At 66.5% G+C, this 20,947-nt stretch overlaps 1 protein-coding gene across 1 annotated transcript in view; it reads right to left on the minus strand.

Moving 5' to 3' along the window:
• Positions 1-1,923: 1,923 nt before the first annotated feature.
• Positions 1,924-20,947, minus strand: part of RXRA (retinoid X receptor alpha) — an 89,948-nt gene continuing 70,924 nt past the window's right edge. The window contains exons 5-10 of the mRNA XM_039255157.1: positions 14,991-15,160; positions 12,223-12,352; positions 10,488-10,620; positions 8,783-8,874; positions 7,022-7,127; positions 1,924-5,414 (exon numbers count right to left, since the gene is read on the minus strand). Coding sequence (XP_039111088.1) covers positions 5,267-5,414; positions 7,022-7,127; positions 8,783-8,874; positions 10,488-10,620; positions 12,223-12,352; positions 14,991-15,160 — 779 coding nt within the window. The 3' untranslated portion in view covers positions 1,924-5,266. The remainder of the gene's footprint in view (positions 5,415-7,021; positions 7,128-8,782; positions 8,875-10,487; positions 10,621-12,222; positions 12,353-14,990; positions 15,161-20,947) is intronic.

Here is a 20,947-nt window from a genome sequence, read left to right on the forward strand (position 1 = left end):
CCTGTCACTGGGTGCTGCCACCCTCATGGCCAGCAATGGCACCCGCCTGTCCTGTGTCCTAGGCAGGGTCTCTCCCCACCCATTTCCCAAGCATGCCCATGCTCCCATCACACTGCCCACTCGCTTCCGATGGCAGGGCCAGCCCCTTCCTGTCACCAGACAGTGGGGGCCCAGCACTGGCCCCCAAAACCCCTTGCCCCCCACCACCTCTCCAGTTACAAGCCCAAGCCCTGCAAGCCTGGCCTGTCACCACTGACCGTGCTGGTGACAGTCAAGTCCAGCATCTCTGGTCCAGGGGACCGCCCCGGGCAGGTTTCACCCCCGGGCAGGTGTCGCCCAGGCAGCAGGAGGCCTGAGGCCAGGTGGCCGGGCCGCCCTCGCGCAGCCCGGGGTCTCTGCTTGACTGCTGGAAACCCAGTGGCGCACAGCAGGCCTCCCGATCTGCGGGGTCACTGGGGCCCCGTGTCACCGCAGGAAGCTGCTGTCAGGGCCTCGCCCACCTGCACTCACTTGCCTGTTGGCGCCGCCTTCACCCTGGCTCCTCCGCGCCCCTCCCCCCAGGCGCGCTCCCCGGAGCCTGCGTCCTGGAGAATGCTGGGAGGACCCTGGGTTAGGGCAGGAGTGGCCCCCACGGACGTCATCTCAGCCCCCCACCACCCGGAGCTGACTCAGGCCAACAGAGAGGGCCAAGCGGCTGGGTCCCAAGCCCCCTCACCTGCTCCCGCGGCTCGTTAGGAAGATGCGGGTCTGCCCTCCCGCACCCAACCCAGAGGAGCACTGCTTCCTGGGTCTCCCCCCGGGACCCTCGCAGCCCCTCCTGGCCCTGCACCTGTCAGGCCCGCGCTCTCATGGGGACACATATCCCGAGGGCCCTCACAGCCCACAGGAGACCCCCCCCCCCACGACCACTCCCGGGGGCCTCGTCCAGGGCTGGGCTGGCGCCTGCTTGCGGAACACGACCCGCCCAGAAACGCCCGGTCCCGTGGACGGCCGGACGAGGGGCCCGTCGGCGGGGAGGCGCCCTCCCACTCTCCGGGCGGCCCCCGACCGACTCTCTCTCCAGACCAGGAAGCAGCCCCACTGGTGCCCGGACTCAGCCACGGGAACCAGGGAGCGACTCACGGTGTCGGCATGCGGCCGCCTCACCAACAAACCCGGAAGAACGCGGGTGAGCCGCTCACGCTGCGCCCGCCTCACACTTCCTGGGGCTGGTGAGGTCCTCGTATCCGTGTGTGCACGTGCACGGGAACTGTGTGCGTGCGTGGTGTGCGCGTTTACGTTGTGTGTGCAGGAGGGTGGGAATGTCAGTGTGTGTGCATATTATGTTGCGTGTGACACAGGCGTGTTTGTGCACGTGTGCGTGTGAGCACATTCTGGGGAGGGGCACAAAAGGGGAGCCGGGGGCCTTGTCGGGCTCACCCCCTCTGGCTGGGAGCGGCCCTCGCCCTCAGGCCAGCTGTCTGCTGCCCTCAGGACTCCGGCTCCGGGTGCCCAGGGCCTCCCTGGGAAGGTGCCCCCTGGACAGAGGGCGCACGAGGAGGTACAGGCACCACCTCCAAACCGTGGTCGGGCCCACAGACGGCGCGGGGATGAAGAGCATTTATCACATGGGACGGAGCAGATGGGGTGTCACCACCCCGTTATTAGTGGGGCAGCCAGATGACCCCATCCATTTTGTGGGCCTGTGTGTGAGCGGCTCACCCATCCAGCTCGGGCGGCCCGGGGCCAGGCAGGCTGCAGCACACGGGTGCCCAGGGGTGTGGGGGGCCCTCTGGCCCAGCCCTGGGCGCAGGGGGGCTCCAGGAGGACCGGCCAGGACCCCCACCAAGGCCCCCCACCTGGGCGGCAGCCGGAGGCCCGGCCCACCCCGACTTCCAGACCGGCGCCCGACGCCCCCCACGAGGACAAACGAGAACGTGGGGATGGATTTTCAAACGCTCGTATTTCGTTTCTCCTCTCAGTGTCTGTTTCTTTCCACGATCCGACACCGCTGTTCGTCCCTGCCCGGCACCTGCCGCGGCGGCTGCGGGGAAGGAAGCGCACAGTCCGACCGAGTCCGGCAGGGCAGCGGGGAGGGCAGCGCCAGGCTCCGGAGACCTCGCCCCGCCCCTGCCCGAGGGGGACGTCCGCGCAGGGGGCAGGGACACCCCACTCTTCACTGAGGAAGCGCCTCCTCCGCTCTAGACGCAGAAACAAAATAGGCCCCGCCCCCATCATCCAAGTATACATGAGGGATAAAATTACATTTGTACAAAAATAGATTTTTTTTTTACCTTTCCCGATGCTTTAGACATTTTATCTCTGTGTGTACGCGTCAACCTTTCTAAATCGTTAGCTACGCGTCCCAGCTAAGGCGTGGCTACAGATTGGGGGCCAGTAAAGCTGCTTGCTCCAAAGCATCTTAAAATAGATGCACTCCTTGCCTTGAGATATTCATTCGAACCGGATTTCACCAGAGGAGGGTCCTTATTACTTGCTTACGTGAAGCAAACGTGTAGGAAACCGGGAGGAGGGGGAAAGTCTGGACTAAAAATGAAAACAAAACGGTGTTGACTGCTACGCGTGTGCTGTGTGGCGGCGGCGTGCGGCTCTGGCGGTTTCTCTCTGTACAGCACGGACACTTCACACCACACCCCTGCGTGGCCAGGGACCAGGCCATGCGCCGGAATTCCGTGATGGGGACAACATCAGCTGGTTACCCACTGGCGGCACTGTCCGGCCGGGCCCTCCGAGGGGCCCCCACAGAGGAGGGAGCTCTGGCCTGGCTTCCCACGCTTGCCGCGGGGCCGCCAGCTCAAATCCTCTAGAACACCGAGGCTTGGAAGGCCGAGGGTGTGGGGCCATCTTCCCCCAGAGACCGTGTCTTCCAGGTGACAAGGGCAGGCTGGCTTCCCAGGAGACGCTTGACGTGGGGGCAAGCCGGAGCCTGGCTTTGCTGACGCCCCGCAGACGTGGGCCGTGGGCCTCTGCGGTGGGAACCCCGTGGGAATGTCAGAGCGGGGCGGCGAGTCGGCGGAGCGAGGGCCAGAGGCGCCTGCGGGCCCGGGGCCCGGGCAGCGTCCAGCCCGGCCGAGGCAGGGACGGGCAAGAGGTGGCTAACGAGCTGATGTTAGTGCTATCTTTAGAAAATTAAAGATTGTCCCACCATAATAATAATAATAATAATAATAATTACAAAAAAATCACCTTAATTGAACCAGATTGGTAATACTACTAAAGGTCTGGTTAAATAAAAATCCTACCTCTCTACTGAGCAATGTGCCATCTCCCCATTTACAACCTCCTCGAACAGCACTGGATGGATGCCAAGGGCAACAGACAGATGAAGAGCGAAGGGCAGCCCCGAGGGCCCGGGATGCTGTGCCTGTGGGCTGGGGGTGGGGGGGGGTGAGGGGCTGGGGGCTTCGGCTGGCAAGGCAGTAGCCTGGGGGCCCCAGTGCTTTACGGACTGAAGTTCCCAGGAAGAGGCAAGGGCCCCCATTCCCGAGGGGGTGCAAGGGGGCGGGGCCGGAATGACGGGGTGCAGGAGACACCAGGGGCACTGGGTGCGGGGCAGTCTGCCATTCCCACAACTGGGGGGACCCCGAGACAGAGTCCCCAAGAGTGCCTCCATCACTGCTTGTCACAACGGAGCCCCCAAAGGCTGCCGAGAATTTGGGGAGTGCCTGGGAGCTGGGCCGACCCTAGCACACCCTGCCTCTGCCACCTCCCCATGTGACAAGCAGGTGACCGGTGGATAAAGGGGGGTTTCGTGCCACCTCAGGGCCTCTGCCTGGAGCCTCACCTTCCAGCTGGGCCGGGGGCTCTGGGAAGGCAAAGAACGACACCTACTTCCCCATGGAGGCCTTGCCTGCCTCTCCCCACCCTGCTCCTGGGGCGCCCTTGCACCCCCCCCCAGGGCTACAGAGCATCCCCTCGAGGGCCAAACAGGCAGGAGCCGCCAGCACACTCCCCACCCTCACCCCCCGTGAATCCCTGCTCGGGCCCCCGCCGGTGGCAAACGCTGGGTTCATGGAGTATGAGGCGTGAGAATGAAAGTACTCAGACCAAAGGGAGGGCATTACAGTGCAAAAGAAGCCGGTTCAACCTGAGAGAGCCCCTGCACCCCCGGAGCCCGGAGCCTCACCCCCCAGGAGGCAGTGTCCCTGCCCGGGGCGGCCGAGATGCTACAGAAGCAGGTGCTGGGCTGGCCTGGGAGCCATCAGCCGGAGCGAGTGTCTGATGGAGCCCCACATAAGGCTGTGGCCCAGACAAGACGGCAGCCGGGCTGCCTGCCCCGAGGGGCATCTAGCCGCAGGCCCGAGGATGCCGGCTCACACCGGTCCCCAATTCCAAGAGCCTCCTACACGGAGCAGCTGGCCAGCAAAGGGGGCTGCTCTCCCAGCATCTCCAGGAAGCAGCCGCACCTGCCCCTTCCTGCCAGGCCTCGGTGCCCACAAGCCCTTCTGGCTCTCCAAGGCCCCCCCCCTCGCCCCCGCGGGCCTCCCCAGCGGCCTCCTCTGCCTGTGAGGTCAGCTGAGTCACAGCGGCCTGGCCCGGGACTTCTAGGAAGGCCGGGAAGCGGGCTAGCCCTCCGGGGACCGGGCGCTGGCCTGCCCCTCCTGCCAGGCTGAAACAGAACACGGAACGGAGGACGGGCCGCGCACTGGGTCTGGTGACCCTGGGGCGGACGGGGCTGCGTGAGCCAAGAAGCTGAAACCAGGCTGATGCAGAGGGAACACCGAGGTGGGGAGGTGGGTGACCCCAGTCCCTGCGGCTTTGAGGTGGCCCCAGAGCCCTGCACGGGGGTCAGCTCCTGTTCTGGTCGGCTCGGGGGTGAAACTGCAAGTCATCTTTGGAAAAGGGGCTGCTCGCCCTTCACTGGGAGGGGAGGGAAGCCTGCTGCCCCAGAGCCCCTCTCATCTGCCCCGGGGGCCGGGGGCGGCACAGGCGGGGTCCTTTGAGCCCTGCCACGGACGCTGGCCAGGGTGCGCTGGCCGGGGCACCTGCCAGGCAGCCGAGGGGTCACTGCAAACACAGGGGGGGAAGCTCAGGGTGTTCCAAACACCAGCGGCTGCTACAGCTCCAGGGCGGGGCCGGCGACCAGCTGAGCCGCACTGAACGTGAGGAGGCGTCGAGGACTCTCGGGCTTAGCGGCTGCGCCCCCGCGTCCCAGCAGGCCAGGCGGGGAAGGGGCAGGGACGGGCTCGGCAGAGAAGAGCAGCTGGCAGCCAGGTGGGGTGGCCAGACCGGCGGGCAGGCGGGCGCGAAGGACAGGCCGGCGGGCCTAAGTCATTTGGTGTGGGGCTTCCAGCATCTCCATGAGGAAGGTGTCGATGGGCGTGTCCCCGATGAGTTTGAAGAAGAAGAGATGTTCCAGGCACTTGAGGCCAATGGAGCGCAGAGCGGGCAGGCGCAGCAGCAGCTTGGCGAACCTGTGGGAAGCCCGTGGAAGAGGAGGCAGGCGGCCCTCCCCCCCCGCGCCCCCCCGTGCTGGTGGGCGGCCCTCCCTACCCCCCTCCATGGTGGTGGGCAGCCTGCCCCCACCCCCGTGCTGGTGGGGGCACCTGGCAGCCTCCTGGGGACGGGACCTGGTCCTGAAGCTGCAGCAGCAGCAGCGCCTGCCTGTGCTGAGCCAAGGGGGATGTGGGTCACTCAGCAGGCCAGGGCCTGGCGTGGGAAGGCCCCGAAGGAAGACCCACCACGGAACAGAGACCAGGGACGAAGGGCCAGGGCAAAACAGCGGCTGGGCTGGCGCAGGCTGAGGAGGGCACTGTGGGAAAGCTAAAATATGTGGGCTTTCTCCGAGGGCAATAGGGAGCCACAGCAGGACTTCCAGGTGGGGAGAGAGCTACAAAAGTGGGTCTGAGTATTAGCAGTGCCTGTGGCTCCCGTGGGGAGGCCCAGGTGGGGCCGCTCCCAGGCGGGGACAGCAGGTCTGTGCTCGAGCAAGCCTCACCCCATAAAGCACTGGCATCCCGGGTGCCCCATGCCAACACCCACCCCTTCCCCAGAAATAGCTCTACTGGGGCTGAGCCAGAGGCGTGATCCCCAGGCCCTACCCGGCCCCTGGGGTGGGGGGGAACCGGCTGGGGGAGGGAAGGGGGGAAGGCTGGGGCTCCTGGACGCCAGGCTTACTTGCTCAGCCACCAAGAACAGTGCCCTGTCCCCTCGAGGGACGTGCACGGCTGCCCCCCAGCCACCACATGGGCCCTGGAGGGGCCGCGGGGCCTCATTAACTATTCACAGCGTCTGTGTTTCAGGGGACAAAGCCCTGGGGTTGGCTGCCATACAACCCACGTTTTAAAGGCAAAAACGCAGCAGAGTCTGGAGCGGGGCCAGAGAAAGCGGTTTTCTGCTGAGCTGGCGAGACGGGCTGCGGCGGGGCGCCAGGAAAAACAGGCAGGCCTGCCCTCCGTCTTCCTCGGGAAGTTCCACTTTAAACCAAACCAGATGAGCTGGGAGGGGGCGGGGCCCACTCAAGTGTGCGCCCCGGCCGGTGGGCGGGGGAGAAGGGGGTCTGGGGTCGGGGCGGGGGGCACACGCCCTCCCAGGAGAGCCCCTTGCAGGGGGAGGGCCGAGTAGGACGACAGACACAGCACCAAGCCACCCCCTGCGCATTTGGCACCGCGGACCCAGAAACGAGGCCCAGCCCTTCCGGCGCCCCCAGTCAGGTAGGAGACAAACTGCACACATTTATAAAGCACCCACTGTGTGCTGGCGTCCGTCCCCACTGGGGGTCAGCACGCAAAGGCCCTGCCTCTAGGGGTTCCCTTCAGGAGCAGAGGAGACTTCATTTTCATACCCCACGGAAATGGGCACCTGCTGCGCTCAGACCCGTCTCTGGCGGGTTACAGGGGTGCGGCAGGCGCCCGCGCGGGGTCAGACAGCGCCCCGTCCCCACCCTGCCGCACAGCTTCCCTGAGGGAGGAGGCGCCGCCTTCTAATTCACACACGTGCCTGAGCTGTGGTGGCCTGGCCTGGGGCCGGGGGGGGGGTGCCCCAGGAGGGAGGCCCTGGGCCCCAGGGGAGGGGGGCTCACCTTCCAGGCTGTTCGGGGTACTTGTGCTTGCAGTACGCCTCCAGGGACGCATAGACCTTCTCCCGTAGCGCCTCCACCTCCGCGGGGTTCGAGAGCCCCTTGGAGTCTGCAGGGCAAAGGGGCCGCGAGTCAGAGGCTTCGCCCGGAAAGCTGCATGGGGCTCCTGGGCACTCAGGCTAGCTCCCCGCTCGGACGAGGCTCTGCCCCCCATGAGGCCACTGGGGGCTCGAGGCCTGACTTGCCCCTTGTGGGCCACGTGACCTCGGGCCCATCCCTGGCCTTCCTGACACAGCTTCCCCATCCGGGGGGGGTGGTCTGAGGCAACGGGACCGCCCCCACACTTCCCTGTGGCAACCAGGCTGATGTCCAACCCCTGCTGCCCTTGGGACTCAGTCCTCTGAGATGGATGAAAGCTCAGAACCTTCACCCCAGAAACAGCCGGCCCTGCGTAAGGGAGTGGGGGAGGGGCCTAGAGCCACCCTGAGCCCTGGGATCCCGAGGGTGGGACCTGAGTCCGGGAGGGGCTCTGCCTGTGGATGGCGATGCCAACAGAGCCTCCAGGGCACGGGGCAGTCAGGGGGGATCTAAGGAGCAAAGGACATGCCAGGGCTCGGTGGGTGACCGTCGTGGTGCTTCCGGAACCAGCCAGAGCCCACCGTGCCAGGAGGTTCCGTCCAGCATCCTCTCTGCCTCCCTGTCTCCCAGGGCTTCCCAACACCCAACAAGCTGGCATCAGCCAAGACCCTCTCTCTGCGGAGCGGCCACCACCTGCTGGAACCGCACTCGGGGCTCACAGGGCCCTGGGTCTAGTCCCTGCCCAGTGCGGTGCATCCCGACGGCCTGGGGGGCGGAGCCGGAGCCCACCACTGCCCGCCTGCTGCCGCGTGAAGCCGCTGCAGCCCCGGGGGGGGGGGGGGGGGTCACGCCAGCAGGGGGCCGGCAGTCCGACATCCCAGCAGACACTGCGGCCCGGCGCCAATGCCGCAGGAGGGCCGGGGTCCTGGGCACCCTGGGGCCGTGGCCGGCTTCCCCGTAGCTCAGCACCCCCAGGCCCCGAGAAGGCCCCAGCGCCGGCCTCCTGCTTCCCGTCCCCAGCGGCCCCACACCCGGGCCTCAGTGAAGGCCAGGCCGCGCACAGCTGGAACGGGGGCTCCACCCGGCGGGGCTAAGACGTGTGGTCCTGCCCCCTAGGCCGGCAGGACCCCAGGCTTGGAGAGTAAACCGAGGACAAAATGCCCCGAGAAACGGGCTTGCCCCCAAGACGACATTCAGGGGTGCACAGCCGGACCCCTCAGCACTGCAGCTGATGCAAGGCAGGAGGGTGGGGCCCGCTCCCCACCCCCCAGGCCCCTGCCTTTGCCACGGCCCCACCAGCTCACCCAGCTTGCCCACGAAGCCCACAGCCGCCACGAGCCCGTCCCCTAGCAGACAGTCTGGGCTCTAGAACTTCCCGCCCACAAGTTCACAAAGACACCGCCTCTTCTGGTGCCCAGGCCTCTGGCGGGCGGCGGTGCCACACTGTGGTCCCGGTGCCCACGGGGCTCGGCCAGAGGCCTCGCCAAGCCACGGAAGAGGAGCATGAGTCACCGAGCGCCACCGCATGCAGAGGCCGCCACGTTCTCACGCTCACGAGAGCCACCAGGAGGCGGCGGCGTGGCCGCTCCCCCCATAGAGGGGACGCGTGCGGTCCGCCCAGGGCCGCTGCGCCGGCGAGGGTTCGGGGCCAAGGGGGGACGGCGGGGCGCCCCAGGAGGGCCGTACCAGGGTTGAAGAGGACGATGGCGCGCAGGCAGCCCAGCTCCGTCTTGTCCATCTGCATGTCCCGCATCTTGGACACGAGCTCCGTCAACACCCTGCGGAGGAAGCAGCGCCGCGCGCCGAATCAGGCCGCGCCCTCACGGGGACCGCCCCGGAATGCCCAGGGCTCGCGCGGGAGACGGCGTGGGCGCGGAGCACAGCCCCGACCCAAGCTCAGCAGGCCCAGCCCTGTGGGCAGCGGGGTCCTAGATGCCGGCGTGTCCGCAGCACCCCGCGGCCTGCGCTCCCCAACCTCACCAGCCTGCCTGCTGGCCCCCAAAACTCGACGGCTGTGCCCAAGAAGTGGTGAGTGGCTGGCGAGGCTGGGCCACAGGGGACCAGGGACGGCGCCCTGGGAAGGGCCTGGATGGTCACCCTGAGGACCCGGGAGCCCCAGGGGTCTGTGGGCTGGAGAGGGGAAGGATCCCAGGGAGCCTTGGGGACAGAGCAGGAGGGGACGGGTATGGCCTGTGCTGCGGCCAGAGGGGCCCTGAAGCCAGGGCCACGCGATCCATTCACTGGAAGGGCGAGGAGGAGGGGCTGCCGCCTCCGACGCTGCTGCGGGCCCGCTCCGGGCAGCCCCACGCCTCTGTCAGCGTCACCCCTCACCGCTGCAACACAGAACCGGCAGCCGGGTGTGTGGTGGGGCTGCATTCCTAAAGCAGAGCAGACCCCAGCAGGCGAGACCGTCTAAAGAAGGCCTCTGTGGACAAGAAGTGTTGCACCCCACAGCCGCCTTTGCTGGCACCTTGCACGCCAGCTTGTTAAAGGCCCTAAGAAGTCCTGAAGCAAAGACACATCCAAATGCCCAGGTATGCGGCCACAGCCCGTTTACACTTGACACATCCTAGGAAGCCCGAGGGCATCCTTATGGGCTCTCCCAGAACGGCCCTAGAGGGCAGTGTGGTTCCCACGTTTAGTCTCCCCTGGGTGACGGCGGGGGGCTGGCTCACCTTGACTCCAGGGTTCTCGTACTCAGGGCTCCCTGGGACCCCTGACACCACCTTCCCTCACTGCTCCGGGGCTGCATCCCCACCCCAGGGACCCTGCGACATCTCTCCCAGCCCTTCCTCTGCACCCAGGCACCCGGCGGAGCCCAGGGGGCTGTGTGTTCGGAGCAACTAGGCAGGACTCGCGGGGCTGCCCCGCCCCCCGCCCGCCGGCCCAGCGCTGCCCCCCTGCGTGTGTGCTGAGGAGCACAGGGGTGCGGGGAGGTGAAGCAGAGCACTCGGGCTTCGATGTATTAAAACTGCAGCAGCTGCAGGAGACGGTAACTCCTCCTGCTTAGAAAGTGCAGTGCCCCTCGCCCAGCACAGGGCTCCGGGCATGATCTCGTGGTGTGTGGGTTCGAGCCCCGTGTCGGGCTCTGTGCTGACAGCTCGGGGCCTGGAGCTGCTTCGGATTCTGTGTCTCCCTCTCTCTCTCTCTGCCCCTCCCCCATTCGTGCTCACTCCTTCTCTCTCTCAAAAATAAAACGTTTACAAAATGTGTTAATAGAATAGAGTGAGCCGGGAGGAAATAAATCAAGACCTTAGGCCGCGGCTGTTGGGTGCCCCCAGCTGACAGACATCCGGAGGCGTGAACTCTGTCCCTGCACTTCCATTTCCATCTGAAACCTGCCTGAACGGAGCCCACGAGCAGCGGGATGTGAATGTGGATGGGGCCCCACCTGTCAAAGATGGCGCCCACCCCGGCGCTGTGGGCGCTGTTCCGGTGGACGTGCAGCCCGGTGGCCAGGAGGATCCCGTCCTTCACGGCGATGGACCGGTGGGAGAAGGAGGCGATGAGCAGCTCGTTCCAGCCTGGACGGAGGAGGGTGCAGGGTCACGCGGCTGTGTCCAGGCCCCGGGGCCACCCTTCCCCTGACTGGGCTACCATCCAAAGGCAGCGGGCGCCATCACAGGACCATCCCAAAGTGGGTGCTGGGGAACCCCTAAGGGAGCAGGCCACAGAAACAAGGTTCCCAAGCACCTATGTTTGGGAAATGCTTTTCTTCTACGGTGCAAACTGCAATAAAGGCCCTGAGAGGTCCTGCACACAGTGCCCTCTTTGGCTCTGTTTAACCCAGGTGGTCCCAAACTCATGTGCTGGGGGAAGGCTCCTCCCACAAGTACAGGGTGCACAAGCCATGACGAATGTGGGGGGCTCTCTCTGGGGCAGCCCCAGAGCAGCCTCCGCTACCCTGGTCCCAGCAGCAAACTCTCGGATTAATGTGTGCCACACGGGGCCCCAAACAGAGCATCATCAAACTGAAATAAGGTGTGTCAGAGCCTCAGGCAAACCGGACGCTCTCTCCACCTGAGGTCCCAGTGCGGACAGACCGGAGCAAGCATCACGGTTACGAGAAGGTATGGGAGAAAAACTGAAATAGAAACCATTTCTCTGCTTGGTTCTGGAGGACTCTTGAGAACTGGGAAGCCCCAAGCCCCTTCACAAGGACAGCGGTATTCACGGCCACACCCCCCAGGGCTCAGAAGGCTCCGGGCTCCGGGGCAGATGGGATCACTCAGACTATCCCATTCAATACTGGCTACAATCCTACAAAACCAGGAGTAGCCCCGTTTTACAGAAGGGGAAACTGAGGCCCAGGGCACAGCAGGGGTTACCCCGTCACAGTGTCACGTTGAGCACGCGGGCCTCTGTGGCCCCTGGCCCGTCACCTTCTGCGGATGGCTCTGGGAGTTGGGTTTTGTGTCCTGGCTAGAGTGGAAGCTCTTCCAGAAGGCGCCCCGCCCTGCGCACCAGGCCCACCAGGCCCCAGGGGCAGAGCCCGCCCCAGAGCATTGTCCTCCCCACCACCGCGGGGTCACTCAGGAGTCCCTCTGCTCTCCCTGCTGCCTCCCTCACCTTGGGCCCAGCACGTGCAGGTGGCCCCGCGAGGCAGGAGGCTGGCGGTGGGGGTGCTCCTGGCCAGCACCCTCCGAAGGCAGGCCCAGCACACCTGCCCCCGCCCCCGTCCCTGCTGTCCCTATACAGGAACTTGCGCTGAGGACCCTAGTCTCACAGCACAAACGGGTTTCCACTGGCACGTGCGTCATGTGTCAGGAAGCGTGCCCGAGCCACAGCCCAGTGCCAGTGCTCCCCCTGCCTGCCGCCACTGCAACCCCCACCCGGAGAAGGAGCTGAGGCCTCGCTGCGGGGCAGCGCATGCTGGCCGCACTCCCCTCACCTTCTCCAGAGATCCCCAGACAGCCCTCCACCTCTCAGAAGGCCACTCAGAGACCCCCCACCTCCTTATGGGGGGCGGGGCGGGGCCACACAGGGCGGGGCTGGGGCCAGAGCCCCACGCTGCAGGAGGGACGGGCTTCCCAGGGTCCGGCCCACCCACGGGGCCCCAAGGCCCCTGCCCTGTCGCCTCTGACGCCTTCCCCAGCCCACACCCCCCCCACAGACGGGCCACTCACCTGCCCTCAGCAGGATGACCTGGTCGTCTAGGGGCAGCTCAGAGAAGTGCGGGATGCGCTTGGCCCACTCAACCAGGGTGAAGAGCTGCTTGTCCGCTGCCTGGCAGATGTTGGTGACGGGGTCGTTGGGCTGGGTGGGGGGAGGGGCACACAGTGAGCGCCCTGCTGGGAACGAGGCCCAGACCAGGTCCCCCCACCCCCGTGCTGCACCTGCCCCGGGCTGACCAGTGTGTGAACAGGCCACTTTGTGCCCCTCTTTGCAGGCACGCCAGAGTTAGGGGTTTGGAGGTGGGAGGCGATTCTGGACAACGGGTGGGCCCAGTGTCATCACAGGGTCCCTGCTGGATGAGGCGAGGGTCGGAGACAGGAGAGAGCAAGAGAGACGCCAGTGCGGGGGGGGGGGGGGAGGAACCAGGCTGTGGGGGCTGGACACCCAGGGGGGACCCGGGCCACAGGGGCGGCGCCAGGACCGGGAAGGGCGAGGGGGGCGTCCTCCCCAGCAGGGCCCGGCCCTGCCCACCGCACGACTCCAGTCGGCTGACACTGATTTGGGACCGCGGACCTCCAGGACCGGAAGATGCTAAAAACACTTCTATTTTAAGTGCTCAATGGGGGACAAGGGACCCAGAGCATGGTCGGGGAAAGAAACGCAGGCATGGACTCGGGCTGGGGGCTCTGGGGGCCGGACACTGCTGGGCCCTCCGTGCCATTCTTCCTCCCGGGCGTGGAGACGGTACACAGATGAGGGCATCAGAGACCCTTCCGGAAGGCTCTAGCCAGATGAGTACTCTGGTCTCTTCTCACAGATGAGGAAACACAGGTCCCCCCAGCCCCTGGAGGGCAGACCCTGGGGTCCAGAGCGAGGGGAGGGCCGACACCCACACGGTGCAGAAACCTGTCGCCGCAGGAAGCAGCAGGGCCAGCGAGGGGCAAAGGGTCCCCTGAGGAGCGTCCCCAGACAGCAGCCACCGGCCCTAACGGAGGTGCGGTCTCCACACCCCAGGCTCCACGGGCGGGGCCTGCTCAGGGCTGGCACGGGAAGGCAGGTGACAAATGGCCAGAGGCCACCGGGTTGGAAGGGGCTGGGGTAAGCAGACGGGAACGTGGGGCCGCAGGAACGGGGGTCAGCCAGGGCTTCTGGGGCCCACAGGGATCCCCAGCCCAGGGCACCGGCCCCCAGAACACCCTACACTTGCCCTCACGCCAAAACCCCTCTGCTGCCGGGGCTGGTCTGTGGGGGTAGGGTGTTCCCTCCTGCGTTCGCTGCAGCAGATTCTGTGCCAACCAGAAGCCCGGGGCCAGGCTCTGCTCGGGGCACACGTGTCCCCACACAGCACCCCCATCATCGGCACCGGCACAGAGGCTGGCCTGCACGGGGTCCCCAGCTCATGAGGGTGACGCACCCGATAGCTGGCCGTGTCAGAGGCCACTCCTGCCCGGCTCTGTGCCTCAGGCCCAGTCAGGTGGACAGGGGCCCGGAGGCCGTGTGGAGAGAGGGGGCGTGGGGGAGCCCCACAGCTCCCCAGTGAAGCCCAGGGAACCAGCCTCCCTGGCCGCTGGCTGCCAGCTCCCTAGGAGCCCATGAGGGGCCCAGAGCAGCCCCTGAACCCCTCCTGGGCAGTGGCCCCTGCAGCCGGCCACACAGGCCCCGCGTGAGATAACAGCATGCGCCCCCCACCCCAGGGCTCGCGGGGGACCAGCTACAACTTGTGAGTGAGCCGTCCCGGAGGGGTCCCAGACCGACGCAGAGGAGGCAGTGGCCAGGTCAGACACGGGAAGGCAGGCTCGCACCCCCCGCTCGGCCGGCCGTCTGCGTGGCCGACGCCTCCCGCCAGTTCCGAGGGGAAGCACGTGGCAGCGAGTTTTCCTAATAACGTCCTTACTCGACAGAAGAAAAGGTGGCCAAACCCTATGGTTCTGGGGCTTCTGTTCAACCGTGACACCCTGGAGGCGGGCCTCCCCGGGACAGGAGGGGTGGGCTCAGTCCACAAGCAGTGAGCGGGCACCTGCCTCCGGGCCCCGTGTGCCCCTGCTGCCTGGCCAGGTGCCGGAGCGGAGGTCTGGCAGGCGCTGCGGCCCTGGGAAACCGGGATGGCCCAGCGCCCAGCCGCAGCGGCCTCACCGTGCGGAGCCTCGTGAGTACACGGGACACTGAGCCGGGGGTAAGGGCCGCGCATGAGCACCCACAGGCAGGCGGGGTCGCTGGCCGGGGCTGGGCGGGGAGGAACAGCTCAGATGCCACCCCCAGGCCTCATGGCAGGGAGGGAGATTTAATCCACCACACACCCCACGGCTGACTGCCCTGTGCCAGGGGCCATGAAGGAAGGGCCACAGGGGAAAAGAATCCCTGGAAAAGAGACACCTTAGCCAGGACAGCAGCGTGAGGAGGAAGCAAAGGCAGCCACATGTGCAAGGGTCCTGGGGTTGCACAGGTGGGTGAGGACGGTGTGTCCAGCACAGTGGGAGCCACTGTGAGCCAGAGAACAGAGGGAAAGAGCGACCTTGGGACTGGCCGCAGGGCTCTGACCCCAGCCCTGACCCCACGTGGGGGCACAGGTGAAACAGCAAGGTGGCCTGCACTCCTGGGGCAGATACAGGACCCCCGACACCCGGCCGAGCACTGGCCGCGGCGCGTGGAGCAGGACAGCACCTGCGGGCTCCCGGGGTCACACGGCCCACGACAGACGGGGCCTTGCGCCCAGCAGCACTCGCCAGGGGTCAACAGTCCCCAGGCAGTGCCAGCCCCCTGCCCACGAGGAGACGCTCACCGAGTTGGGGTTCAGCCCCATGTTCGCATCCACGTACGTCTCGGTCTTGGGCTCAACGGCCAGCTCCGCCTCCAGAATCTTCTCCACTGGCATGTCCTCATTGGCGCTGCTGGTGGACTCCACCTCGTTTTCATTCCGGTCCTTGCCCCGCTGCCGCTCCTCCTGCACAGCTGCAGAGTGGGGGGCAGGGGGTCAGCCCTCGGCTCCCTGGGCACCACCCTCCACCAGAGGCCAAGCCGTGTCAGCCCGGAGCCAGCGCGTCCATCAGGGCCAGTGAGGCCAGAGTACGGCCCGCTCTCTGCTTCTCAGCAGCTACACACCCACACGCACAGCACACCCACCGGCCTCTCACTGCACCATTCAGCTGACGTCCACACCGGGACCTGGCCGGGGCCGGGCATGCACAGGCTGGGGCATGTGGGGCCCAGCTCTCATGGAGCTGACAGATGGCTCGGCAGGAAGCCTAACATGCAGTGAGAAGGGTTTCGATGGACTATGGACTCAGACAAAGCTAGGAAAGCTTCCTGGAAGAAGTGGCCAAGAAAAGTAAAGAGGCAGGAAGGACGAGGGCCATAGTTCAGGCATAGGAGACAGAATGTGCAAAGGCCCAGAGCCTAAGCAGAGACGCTCCTGACGAATGGGCCTCTCACAGCAACTGGAGAGCCGGTGCAGGGGTACACCTGGGAGCCGGGGCACGTTCCTGACGCGCCCCAGGACAGGGACGGGACAGGGCACAGATCTCTGAAAGCCCCTTCCAGATGCAGAAAGAGAAGGGGGGCCCAGGGGAGACCGGGAGCTGGATGCCAACCCTGAGCATCAGCCGGGATGGCCTGGGGCAGCCCGGCGGGGTAGGGGGCAGCCCTGGGGTGGAGGGCCGAGCAGATGGCTGGACAGGGCGTGGCCAGTCCCCGGGAGCCCAGGAAGCCGACAGAAGGACGCAGAGGGGGATGTTCACTTGCACACGGCCCCAAAGAGACCCGTGTGGACAGAAGGGAGGCCACCAGGGCACCCTGTGGATGGGCGTTTACGACCTCAGACTTGAGTCCCAGAAGCTCAAGCTGTTGTCCCTAAGAGGGGCCGGGACCCAGGGGTCAGGCTGTGGACCCACCCAGAGCCCCCGGGGCTGCCACAGTCGCCGGGGTGATGCCCACCTGCACCCCCTCCTCGCTGGTAGGAGAACCAAGGGCCCTGGACTGGGGAGAACGAGTCAGCCATGGGGAGAGGTCACAGCCACAGCCTGTCTACACAGCACTGCCACGGCCTGAGCCAGCTAGGAGTGTCGGGGACGCCCAGATGCCGTCACAGCAGCCTCCCCCAAGCCCGCCCTCCGGTGGGCCCCCTCCACCAGCCCCTGGTGTGGCCATGGCCTCCTCAGGGCCAGGCCCCCACCGTCCTGCCCCGGGATCGCACCACGAGCTGGCAAACGGCCGGCTCCTGGGGGCCTGCGGGTAGAGCATGGGCATAAAATAGAGTCACGTCGAGCCACACCTACAGCCCCCGGGTCACACTCCTGCACAGGGGCAGCTGAGGTCAGCTGACTCCAACCGCTGCCGGCCCCCGGCCCGCTGCCCAACTTCTGGCCAGCCTGGAGGCGGGGGCTCAGCCCGGGGACCTCACGGCCCTGCTGAGGATGCCGGCCACATGCTGGGGCCCCTCCTCCTCCACCAGGCCTTTCCTGTGCCAGCCGGGTCTCCCACTCCCCAGCCCTGACCCGTCCCGGCTTCACATCCCCAAAGCCAGCTCAGAGCCCCCACCCTGCAGAGCCTCAGCCTGGCATCCTGCCCTCACGCCCGCACACCCGCAGGGCACTGTGTGCTCCGCACCCTCTTTCCTGGTCCAATGTCCTGGGACAGGGCCTTCTGGAGAGCGAAAGGTGCAGCCTGTCCCGGGGCTTCCTGAGTCTACAGCCCCCTGGGCCTCAGACGGGCTCATTCTCCCCTCCAGGACATCTCTACAGGGCACAGCACGCTCCTGGGTCTCAGAGACCCAGCTGTCACAGGACCACCTCCTTGAACCTCCAGACCCACCCCTGCCCCGGCTCTGAGGGCCCGAACTCGGCCTGCCTTACCAAGTCCTCTCCCCTTGGGTTTCCTTTTTTTTTTTCTTAATATTTTTATTTTATTTCTAGGAGAGAGAGAGAGACAGCGTGAGCAGGGCAGGGTCAGAGAGAGAGGGAGTCACAGACTCTGAAACAGGCTCCAGGCTCCGAGCTGGCAGTCAGCACAGAGCCCGACGCGGGGCTCGAACCCCCGAACCGCGAGATCATGACCTGAGCGAAAGTCGGACGCTTAACCGACTAAGCCACCCAGGAGCCCCAATTCCCTTGGGTTTCCTGATGGGTTTGCCAAATGCAAGGGACAGGCGGGAGGAGGAGTGGGGGATGGGCTGTCCTGGCTCTGGCGCCTCCTCGCCCAGCCTCTGCCCTCACCTGCCACTTACCCCCAAGGCCGTGGCTCCCGGAGGGCAGCCCTCTCCTGGGACCCCTCGTTCCTCTCCGCGCTCCAGCCCGAGGGGTGTGAGGGCTCCCTGATGGTGCTGGCCCCAAAGGCCCCACAGCCTGCCTGGCTCCCAGAGCGCAGCCCACAGCCCCCAGGCCGTCCGCAGGAACACCTCCCTACCACCCGCGGGGCTCCCTGGGGGCAGGCAGCGATTTAGACCCAGAGCGTGGACTCCAGCGAGGGACTCGACTCCCAGAGCCAGTGAGACTCACGGACAGGGGCCGGCTCAGCACCTGCAAATCACCCCCGCTGGGCCGAGGAGCCAGGCAGGAAGCCCAAATCAGAGTTTCTGCAAGGCTAGCTCTTCTCGAAGGTCTGACAGCGGGCGGGGGCCGCAGGAGGGGGGCTCCAGCTGGCAGGCAGGTGGCAGGTGGGAGGGGGCGGCACAGCTGTGGGGGCCCCTCCAGCCAGGCTTCCAGCCCCCGACATGTGCTGGGTGCTGGGCTGGCGCAGGGCACCCTCTCGCAGTCACCCTTCAGCCACCGTGCACAAAGCAGCTCCGCATGGACTGATGCGGCCAGGAGCCGGGGCGACGGACACAGGGTCGAGGCAGGCCCGTGTGCCCGCGACACTGAGCGGGGCGGTGGCCCCCCAGGGCTATGCGCCGCTTAGAAGCCTAAACTGTCCGGGCCAGCACCCAGCTGAGAGGCATGCGCTCTGGCTCAACTCGTTCTTCCAGCCAGGGAGCGGGTCCGGAGCAGCGCGGCGGGCGCCACAGCTGAGCTCCCAGGACAGCGGCGGCTCTGGGCGCCTCGCACTGCATTGCCCCTGCCAGCTGCGCGGTCCCGCTGCCTCGGCCCTGGAGGGAGGACCACAGCACCAGCCCCGCAAGGCGCTCCCACCTCCGTCCCCTCGCCTCCCGCTCCCACGCTCCCCACACGCTGCCCGGTCACGGACTTCCTCCCGCTGCACGGGCAGGGCGGGTTGGACGGGGTGGCCCGAGTGTGGGGGCAGTGCCTGGGGCGGGTGGGGGTCCCCAGCACCTGCCTCCTCCGCGGGGGCGGCGCCAATTAATTAGCCAATGCCTCGAGGAGCACTTTGAAGCCGTGGAGGGCCAGCAGCTCTGAGCAGCGTCATTATAAATATTATGGGTTTATTTATAGACGGCGGAGGGGGCAGGAGAGCCCGGGGATTTATGTTTTGCCAGCTCAATCACCTTTTAGATGTAGTCATGTTTGACTTACGTTCCGCCGGCGCCGGGAAGCCTCAGGCGGGAGGCGTCTGCGAGCACAGGGCCTCACTCCCCGCCACCCCCCCTCCCTGCTCTGGGCCTGAGCACCCCCAGAAACACCAGGGAGGCGTGGCCGGCTTCGTGAAGCAGCCAGACACACGCCTGGGCGGGGGGTGGGGGTCCGCACCCAGCAAGAGCAGGGACCCCAGCATCAGGGGAGATGCTGACACACCCTGACCCACCGCCATGGCCACTGCGGCCCCTCCAGACCATGGGGGCTGGGCGGGAAGCCAGGGGCGGAGGTGGCTACGGGAGCAGCGCCCAGCCCGCTGCCTCCTGTTTTCCGCACAGAGACAGGCAGGCCTGACTGTCACCAGAAGGCCCTGGCCCAACGTCCCTGCTTCAGGCGGGGCCACTGACACCCCGAGAGGGGGTGTCCCGCCGGAGGGGCCTTTAGCTCAGAGGACACATCCCCGCTTCCTTCGGAACTCAATCCGGGACGGAAGGGGAGTCTATACTCGAGAGCAACTACGCACAGGCACGCACACCCACACATGCACACACGCACATGCACAACCACACGTGCACATGCACACTCACATGCACACACGCACACACATGCACATGCATCATGGCCACCGCTCTCCACCACCACCACCAGCAGGCACAGGGCTGCCACCTGCCACGTTCCTCCCGACGAGCCCACAGCCTGCGCGATGCACGCGTGGAACACGTGGAGGCTGTCCAGTGCAGACAGGGCAGCCCCAGAAGCCGGCTGGGCCTTCTCCACAGCAGTAGCGTGTGGGCCACAGGCAGCTGTGCGTGTACACCCACATGAGCACACACACACGCACACGAGGCACGGCCCTCTCGGCGCCCCAGTCCTTTGGTTGGGAGATGGAACACGGAAAGCACGGGGAGGAAGGAAGGAAGCAGGGAGAGGCCTTCCTGGAGGAGAAAGAAAGAGGCAGAGAGGCAGGCGGCGCGACCCCTCCGGCCTGGGCCAGCATCACCCCCGGTGGGCGCCCCACACCCTGCCCCCGCGCACTCCAGCAGACAGGCCTGGGCCCAGCCTGCCTGGCGGCCGGCACCTCCCCTGAAAGGGAGAAGAGTGAGTCCCAGGTGCCAGGTGTGCGCAGGCCCCAGCATCGCCCAACAGAGATGCTATCTGTCTGCGGTGTCCCTCGTCAGCCCGCATGGGGCAGGGCAGTGGGGGGGTCCCCATCAGTGCGTGCCCCCCACCCCATACTGGGCCCGCGCCTGTGTTCTCAGCCGTAACAGAGGTGTGATCAAGACCCCCCCCCCCCCGAGGGGCCCCGCAGCCCAGGCTGGCCTGGAAGCCAGCACCTCACATCCTCTGTGCTCCCGGCCCCCGGCCCTCTGGGCTGAGTCACGCTCCTGCTGCGGCCAGGGAGCCCTCCTGGTCCCCAAGGCCACAGACGGGAAAAAGAGCTGTTTCAGGACCAGTTCCTGGGGCTGGGGGCAGTACCCAGCACCCAGTCCCAGGGCCCTTGGCCTGGGAGACCGTGGAGCTCCCCGTGGGGCTGGCACTAAAGCCACCCTGCGGCCACGGCTCACTCCTCCCAAGGGTGAGGCTGGGCCCCGTGGCGGAGCCACACGGGCAGGCACGGGGAAGGGCCCAGCTTCGCGTGGTCGTGTTGGAGGTACGAGAGCTCCACAGGAGGGTTTTTACCGTACGTCCATGACTCATAAATCCAGTACGAGGCAAAGGGGAGGTGGGCCCTGACGGGATCAGGTATTTATCTAACGGCCCATAAATCACGTCTTGAGGGAAGTGCGCTCCCTCAGGCCCGAAGCACCAGATTCATCCCTGAGATGAGAGAGCGAGGCAGGAGAGATCGCCGGGCTGGCACAGCTCTGGACCAGCCCACGGCTGTGGCTGGGATGCGGCCTGTGGCAGCCAGGAGGCCCCCACGTGCCCACCCCTGCAGCCGGCTCCCTGTGCGTGAAGTCAGGGCCAACGCCCCGCGCCACCGGCCAGGGAGCGAGAGGGAGTGTGGAGGGCCGGCTGGTACCCAGTGAGGCCCGGTGCGACACAGGCATTTCTAACAGCCACTCACAAGACCCAGTCACGGTGGGCAGCACGAGAGGGATCAGACCAGGTCTCCGCAGCCCTGGGACCCCGCAGACCTTCGCGGGCACACGGTCTGCCTGATGCCCTCCCAGTCTTAGGGCGTCAGCCTGCAGCTGGGTCAGCTGCCTCCTCTGAGGGGACTCCCCTGCCAGCACTGAGCATGCCTGGAGGCCCTGCCTGGTGATGTGACGAC

The sequence above is a fragment of the Hyaena hyaena genome, unplaced genomic scaffold (genome assembly GCF_003009895.1).
Source record: "Hyaena hyaena isolate Hyena2069 unplaced genomic scaffold, ASM300989v1 scaffold_511, whole genome shotgun sequence".
In the NCBI taxonomy this organism is placed as follows: Eukaryota; Metazoa; Chordata; class Mammalia; order Carnivora; family Hyaenidae; genus Hyaena; species Hyaena hyaena.